This window comes from Oratosquilla oratoria, chromosome 16, assembly GCF_046742065.1.
Source record: "Oratosquilla oratoria isolate Oo_2021 chromosome 16, ASM4674206v1, whole genome shotgun sequence".
NCBI classification, from domain to species: domain Eukaryota; kingdom Metazoa; phylum Arthropoda; class Malacostraca; order Stomatopoda; family Squillidae; genus Oratosquilla; species Oratosquilla oratoria.
The window spans coordinates 47,529,201-47,537,919 of NC_134792.1; the positions used below are offsets into that span (position 1 = coordinate 47,529,201).

An 8,719-nucleotide genomic window follows, 5' to 3' on the forward strand; every position below is an offset into this window, starting at 1 on the left:
AACAAACGGACACATGATAACAAAACAAATAAACAAATAATATAAAATAAATTATAGTCATTACAGCATCTTGCTTAGGTGTTTATCTAAATGTTTCTTAAAGCTTCGAACTGAACTACATTGCACTGCCTCTGCAGGAAGTTTATTCCATTCATTAACTACACGGTTGGCGAAGTTGTTTCTACTCACTTCCAAATTAAATCTATTTCCGGACAGTTTGAGACCATTGCTTCTTGTCGGATTCTCATTCAATGTGAAAATTTGGTCACTTTTGATGTTGTCAATTCCCTTTAGAATCTTGAAGACCTGTATCAAGTCACCTCTGACCTGTTGCACCGTATCGAATCACTAGATGGTACGCAAAGATGATACGATACGTGGAAATGCAACAAGTGTGGACCCGGCTTTACAGAGGACTTTATAGCGTGGAATTTAATAAAACATTATCTTGGTTCGACTTCGCCGGTAGCAGGGTTCAAACCGCCAAACCCTCAACCTTTGCCGCAATTAAAAACACTTTAACCCGCTCATCATGACCAAGAAAATGTATTCTCTTAGCTATATCAAGAAATTCTTGAAAGAAAAGACCTACTAAGGACTTACTATAGTATAGGTACAATTTGGCTAAGATGGAATCAAATGCTGTTACGTTCAATAGCTGTGATTTTCATCAGTTGGAGAGAACGGGATCCTTCTAGACATACTGGTGGCAGACCAATATCATACATTTGGTTAAATAGTCCGAATCTTCGGTAATCTCAGAATGCACACCTCAAATATTGTGTAGGTCCACATTATCTTATATATTAATCAAATTATCCTATCTATGAGTATGACACGCTGCAGAAAGCGAAATACTGATACCTTAAACCCGATTGGTGAACAGGAACTTTTTTCTATCTGGAATATGTGACCACTGAAAATTTTATATTTCCAATATGTCTCGCTATCTACCCTAATCTCTTTTTCAGATTCAGATTAATCTATTTTAGTATAAAATGATTTTACAAGAAATCCAACCCAATGACAAATACAAATAAATAAATCAAGAAATGTTAAGTATTTAGGCAGAGTCACAGGAAAGAATATAATAATATACATACATACATATACCAAGGCTTTTTCCCCCTTACAAGGGAGGTAGCCAAAAAGGGAAAGGCATAAAAACACTCCCACCCATTTCATCCCTACATACACTCCACACCTGCCCACCGCCCTGGGTCAGAAGCAGTGCCGCAAGACACAGCACATCCACAGCAAGGCTGCTTCATTTAATCGGCGACCCCCCCCTCTCCGTCCCCCCTTGCATATAAGGAGAGGACGGGGAGAAATCCCTTCGGGCTGCGTCAAATATACTAAAGATAAATATATATATACATATATATATACATACATATATATAAACATATATATATATATACATACATATATATAAACACTGGTAAATAACAAAAACTATTCAGAATGTTTTCGTCTATTTAAGACATCATCAAGGGAATGATGATGTCTTAAATAGACGAAAACGTTCGGACGACGTTTCTTATTTACCAGTGTTTTTTTTTTTTTTTTTTTTTTTTTTTTTTGCAAATTATATTCACGTGTCATTTGTGAAATACTTCAATATATATATGTATATATATATATATATATATGTATATATATATATATATATATATATATATATATATACAGTATAAGGGGGCTTATTTCTATTGGGGGTCCTTAAGAAATAAAATAACAAAAATACCCTAAAACGTACATGCAGTCGTTTTGCACAAATATAATAAATTGAAAGACAATAATTATTGACTGGACAATAATACTAAGTATACATATAACTGCTATGACTGCTAGGCAAGTAAGCAGCAAAAAAAAAATAATAATAATAAATATAGGAAAATCCTACAAGATACTTTGAATGACATATAATTTTGAATTGTTTGGATTGATACATCAAACTTGTTCCATAAAAGTGAAGCTGTGAACTTGAGGGAAGCCCTGTCGAAAGCAGACCTAAAACGAGGTAATACAACGTAGGCACCACTGGATCGTGTCTTGTGAGAGTGTATAGAGCGCACGTGGAGTAGATTGTGTTTTAGGTATCTGGGTAGCTTACCTGACCATGTGCAATTTTGTGCATATGACAGTTAGTTAAAAAGTTCACTATGTTTTCCACTGTAAACCAGTAAATACAACTAAAATGGGATACACCAAGATTTGCTGTAGGATTTGATCTGTCAGATTTGTAGTTTGTGTTTGAGGAGTTGAGATAGTCTTGGGTACCACGAACAACAATCGTAATCAAAGTGACACTTTACCAGTGCAGAGGCCAATAGTTTGGTGGTTTTAACATCTACAAAATTGGAGATTCTGTAGAACAGCTTTACTTTGGTATTAACTTTAGTGATTACCTTATTTGCCATTGTAGTATAACTCATATTTTGGTCAAATTCCATTCCTAGATATTTAACACGCTTTTTGGATGTGACATTGAATCCAATACAGGTAACATTCAAATTTGAGCAACGTAACATGTACTTTGTACCGAATTAAACTCTCAGTTTTACCTAGGTGTAGAGATAACTTGTCAACAAATCGCTGACCAACTGATTCAAGTTCTAAACTGAGTACATTTTCAATAATGTTGACAATCTTGTGTGAATGCAGCAGAGTTGAATCATCTACATACAATAATAGTTTGGAGTTGACTGCAAACTCCATGTCATTCATATATATGGGAAATAACAGTGGTCCCAAGATGGAACCCTGAGGGACACCACATGTTATGTTACATTCATCAAATACGACAGAGCTAACATTACCAACCTGTTTTCTAGAGCACAAGTATGAGGAACTTTAACACATATTTCTTTTTTTGTCCAGGCCTACGGCATTGAGTTTATCCAGAAGAATATCATTATTTACAGTATAATCTTTTTAGGTCAAATAGCACCATACCACAGTACTTGCCTTTATCCAGTTCGACTGATCGAAGGTAGTCTTTCAAATGAATAACACACGATTCCGTTGAATATGATTATCTCAATCCGGACTGAAACTCATAGAGTAGGTTGTTTTGCTGTAGATACGCATGCAATTGATCATTTACCAATCTTTCTAGGATTTTTTATATGACATTTTGAATTGACAATAGACTGTAATTGCTTGCCACTGCTTTGTTTGATTTTTTTTTTACAGGAACAACACGTGCTTCTTTAAAATAATCAGGCATCACACTTTAATGAAATTACAATTTTACAATAATATATTTTCTATTTTTTTTTTTTTTACTAACTACATGTGCTATTTTTTATTGTTTGGTTTTAAAAACTGACATATATTTATTCTATAGAGGATGCAATGGTAATCATTTTCCGTGACATTTTTGAGTCATTGAACAATTTCATGTGGTATATTTTTACTTTTGTGGCATATGTGAAGTATCTTGCCTTAAGATAATGAGATTGATGAAAAATAAAAAGGAAAGACAAATTACAAGACGACGGAAAAGGATGCAGGACAAAGTAAAAGTTATCATAAAAACAAAAGTGGAGAAAAGTTATATATTGGCTTGAGGACCACATTGGAAATAAGCATACATGCTTTTTTGTGTTATCCTCGGCAACTGTAATTATTATTTCGAACTATGTGTTCTTTTCATTATCTGCACTTCATGTATACTGATTCAATGCCAAATATACTTACTTGCTAAGCATCGCCTGATGATTATAGACACTCATTTTCTTTAATGTGAAATATTATTTAAAGAAAACGTAAAAGTTGAGGAGAAACAATAATATAAAAACAGGGTGACCGTGTTCTACAAATAGCTGTATAACTCGACTCCATAGTGTCACACTCTAACGAAGCAATGATCAGTAACTAACAAAACGTGTGAATTACTAACACTATAAATCTATCAGGCCCCTCGACCCGAATAAGATTTTATAACGCTCACCATAACAAAATAATTACTGATTATTGAGCTGTATGATCAGTCCACATTGACTCTGATTGGATATAGATAGATAGATAGACTTTATTTGGCAATGAATCAATGTACATGAAGTGCAAATGATGACAAGAACACATAGTTCGGAATAATAAATGCAAATTGCCGAGGATAACACAAAAAGCATGTACGCTTATTTCCATTGTGGTCCTCATCAGATTGTTATTCTACACTAAGGCTGATTGCACACTGATCAAGCAAAAACGCCTTCAAACAAAACATTTTGCTTAAAGTTGTTTGAAATGGGCTTTTTACATGATATAAGTACCTATGTCTAGAGTCTATTACACACTGCTCAAACAAAAAACAAAAACAGCATCAAACAGTTTTCAACACATTCAAACAAAATAATTTTGCCAGAAATCTTTTGTATGATTCAGTGTGCCAGGACATCAAGCAAAACTGTATGATCAAGAAGCAAAATGTTTTGTATGACAACATTTTGTTTAGTCAATGTGAATCAGGTGGCAACGCGGTCAAACAGCTTCAAACAAGTTTCAACATGTTGGGAGCGCAAACACTGCTTTTTGCTTGATGAAGAAACATTCAGTTTGCATCGAGTGGATGTACCGACAAGATGGAAGTAGACGCTGACAAACTTATAGTTTTGGTTGAAGCTAGGCCTTCAATTTATAACTATACACTGAAGGATCATCACAACAAAGACATTATCAATATGTTTTGGGACGAAATTGCAACGGAAGTTGGCTCGACCAGTAAGTACAATTTAGATAAAATACATACACAGTAGCTATCGATTTTCTATAGATAAGGACTAATGAAAACAAATTATTTTTGTTGTATATTTAATTTTCCACGTTATGTATTTCATTTATGTGAGCAAGCCTAGCCTGCCATTGAACAGCTCCTTCCCTTGAATTGAAATAAGTTACAAAGTTATTTCTAACATTCAGTCCAGTATTTGATTTTCCATGGTCAACATGTTGCGTTGCGTCGTGCTCATCTTCGTGTTGTAGCAATTCCTCGTGAATACCTGTAATGTTCCTTCTTTCTCTCGGACAATGTTGTGCAAAATACAACAAGCCAACGTAATAGTTGTAGCTTTTTCTGGGCTTACTAACATAACATTCTCGAGAACACGGATTTTTTTGGTCAACATACCGAATGCACATTCAACTATTCTTCTGGCTCTTGACAGGCGATAATTATAGATCCTTTTCTGATTATTCAGTTGTTTCCTAGGAAATGGGCGCATCAGGTTTTTAGAAATAGGGTACGCTTCATCAGCAACAAAGACAAACGGAAATTGAATTTCAGTTTCTGTGCAAATATGCCTAGCCGGTGGAAGATTCAATGATTGGCTAAAAAATAGTTTTCCAAAATTTGAATTACGGAAGACGCCACTGTCGCTATTTCGTCCATAATCTCCGATATCGACGAATAGAAATTTAGCTTCTGTATCCACAACCGCTTGTAGTACAGTACTATTGAATTAAATCCCAAACAATTCGGAAAGTTCCATATTGAATGAAATTTCTCTGCCACATCTTTCCATTTCTCAGTTGTCGGCTTCTTCATATAAATAGGAGATAATTTTTTCCAGATTACAGAGCATGTTTCCTCAACTAGTTTGCTGATCGTACTAGTTCCAATGCGAAAGTAATAATGAAGAGATTGAAAACGCTCTCCCATCGCCAGAAACCTGAAATAAATTAACTCATGTAAATGATAACAACGGAATTATTTATATACATTAGTGGGGAAACCAAATATTGTTAAATTAGGTCTGACAGCACACATGTTGTAAATAATTTATTGATTACATTTTAACTTATAAATTCTTTTAACGTTCAATAATGTAGCGTAAATTCCGAATTACCGACTAGCGAAATCTGTTTCAAAATGCTGACATGTGTACCTCAGAGCAATAAAATACATGCTGCCATTGTCAATCAATATACGTTGCCGAACAATATGTACTTCATTGCTCTGAGTGATACTGGTAAACATTTTGAAACAAATGTCTTTGGTCGATTAATTCAAATTTTACCATATGGTACAATGCATATTGCCAATTATTTATATTGTTCCATTCTTTCAGGTGAAAAATGCAAAGCAAAATGGAACAGTATAAGAACATCATATTCAAGATTCTTAAGAGATGAAAAACAACCGAGTGGCTCAGGTGCCAGTAAGAAAAAGAAGTGGTACTTAGCAGAAAGTCTGGCATTTCTACGAGACTATATGGGAAAACACCGCAACCTTGGAAGCAATAGCAATGTAGTGGATGAAAATGAAGCAGAGCAAAATGCTGACGTCTCAGATTTTTCAGAAGAAGCAGATGGAATTGCAATCCCTGCAGAACAAAGTAGCCCTTGCCCTGACAATTTTGCACAACCACCCCCTAAGAAAAAAAACGAAAGGGAAAACATCGATGATCACAGATGTGGCGGGGCCAATGATAGAATTTCTAAAGAGTAGAACAAGTGTAGCCAAAACGGAAATGACTCAGAGTCACAATTCAAAATTCCTGGAAAGTCTTGTACCAGATATGGACAAATTGACGCCAAGAAGGCAGAGGCAGTTTAAAGAAAAAGTTCTTACGACTTTGAATCGGTTTTTGGATGAACAGGAGGAAGAGGCCGTCTGGCTCTCACGGAATCCCCAATGTACAACAACCCTAGCACCGTCTCCTCAATATGCAAATTCCCCTAGTCCACAGCAGCTGATTAATTCACCTAGTCCACATCATCTGATTAACAGGAATAGAATCTGTGCAGCAACCCGTGCTATCTACCCCACACTTTTCTCAACAGAACTGCCAAGCCAACACCACATGGAACAATTTGTAATTATATTATAATGTTGTTTAATAGCTACATGCAGTAGTAAATAGTAATTACGAATTTATGTAGCGTCTACATACCTTAGAGTAACGAGCAGTCTTTCTTCAGGTGTTATGCTCCTTCGTATATTTGTATCACTTTTCCTGATGTTATGTTCTATCATATTTAGAATATGATTAAAAGTACCAATACTTAATCTAGTAAAATTTCTGAATTTTGTTTCGTCTTCTTTGAGTTCCTGTACAAAGTTTCTAAGAGAATTTTGTTCATCTCTCTTCCGGTTAATGGGGTGGACCCACATGCGTTTGTCACTTTCTTCCAAATAAGTGTTTTGCATCCACTGCCACACAAGAACAGCACAAATTTCATCGTCTTCGGTGTTCATTCTGCCACTGTTCTACCAACAATAAGTTATGATTGAAAGCTTGTGTCTTGAACTATATAGGCCATGAATGATGACAAAATGTTTTGCGTGAACGCAAAACGTTTTGTTTGAAGACGTTTTTGCTTGATCAGTGTGCAAATGACACAGCAAAATGTTTGGCAAGCAAACAAAACATTTTGAATGACGATGTTTTTTCATTCATTCCTTTCTACACTGATACAACAAAATGTTTTGTTTGAAGGCGTTTTTGCTTGATCAGTGTGCAATCAGCTTAAGTCACACTGACAACATACGCAGGGGGTTAAGGGGACCAGAGACAATCATGAGTAATACCAGTCAAAACACATATGACACATAAACATTGTTATAGTTTAGCTAATATTACTAAAGTGTTTGTACACATAGGAATATTGAGACCAAAAATTTGAGCACCATCACAAAAAGGAACATTGCAATAAGGAAAGGAACAACAAAATAATATTAAACTGTAACAAAACAGTATGAATGAGTACTATATCAGAGTAGTATCATTAATGATATACTGCATTATTCTACAGCTGTATCAACATGTATGAGTGAGTACTATATCAGAGTAGTACCTTTAATGATACTACAATATTCTACATTTGTAACAACATGTAGTTACAGTGAATGCTACACTGCAGCTAGGGTCACCTATTGATAAATCTAACATTTAACCTGAATCACAGGACGAAGTGGGCAATTAGTATGAGCAATAGGGAGTAGTACATTTAACCTGAAGCATCAGGGGTATGGTACAGGGGACCAGTACTCGAATGAGTAAAACAACAAGGAGAACGAGGAAAAAGGTCAGATCATAACTGTTCTCGGACCCTACCTGAGACATATACCATATTATGACTGGCAAAACAGAGGTGGAAACCAATTTGTAAACATCAATCATTGTTATACTAAACTAAACTTCTGAAGAACAAAAAAAAAAGGGGGGGGAGGTCAGAACAGTTATGAATGAACACAGATTTGGATGGTATTACTCATGGAATCAGGTATCCCTCACTAAGCTAGTAGTACACAAAATCAAGGCTGTTCTCTGTCCATAGCTGAGACATATAGTAACCCTTGACTTTTTTCTTGAAGGTAACCTTGCTATTTGACTTCTTAATGGACACAGGTAATGAGTTCCATAGTTGAGCACCTGTGATGTGAAAACTGTTTTTGGTGAAGGGACCTGCATGAGGTACAATAAGAGACTCTTGACTGTTCCGGGTTCGGTTCTCAGCCGATAATGTAAAATTACAGCTCACATATGAGGGAGCAGAATTATGAACGACATTGTAAACCTGGTTTAGTTTCAACTGCTGGACACGATATTTTACAGGTAACATTCCTACCTTGCTAAATTCTTCAATACCAATATGACTACGTTGAGGTAAATTTAGTATGAATCTAATTATCTTATTTTGTGTAACCTGTAGCCGGGACCGGTTTTTTCTGCTCAGACTACTGTACCAAGAGCTACAAGCGTAATCAAAG

The 8,719-nt window shown here is 35.5% G+C and overlaps 1 protein-coding gene across 1 annotated transcript; it reads left to right on the top strand.

Annotated features, from left to right (window-relative positions):
* The first annotated feature begins 4,621 nt into the window (after positions 1 to 4,621).
* On the top strand, positions 4,622 to 6,664 carry LOC143033769 (uncharacterized). The gene is made up of 2 exons (XM_076199256.1): positions 4,622 to 4,728; positions 6,075 to 6,664. The coding sequence occupies exons 1-2, from the start codon at positions 4,689 to 4,691 to the stop codon at positions 6,452 to 6,454; spliced, it is 420 nt and encodes a 139-aa protein (XP_076055371.1). The 5' UTR covers positions 4,622 to 4,688; the 3' UTR covers positions 6,455 to 6,664.
* The last annotated feature ends 2,055 nt before the right edge of the window (positions 6,665 to 8,719 follow it).

Excerpts from the sequence above, each read along its gene's own strand:
- LOC143033769 (XM_076199256.1), top strand. The coding sequence starts at position 4,689 with ATGTTTTGGGACGAAATTGCAACGGAAGTTGGCTCGACCA. Across the intron at positions 4,729-6,074 it reads AACGGAAGTTGGCTCGACCA|GTGAAAAATGCAAAGCAAAA; the intron begins GTAAGTACAATT and ends CCATTCTTTCAG.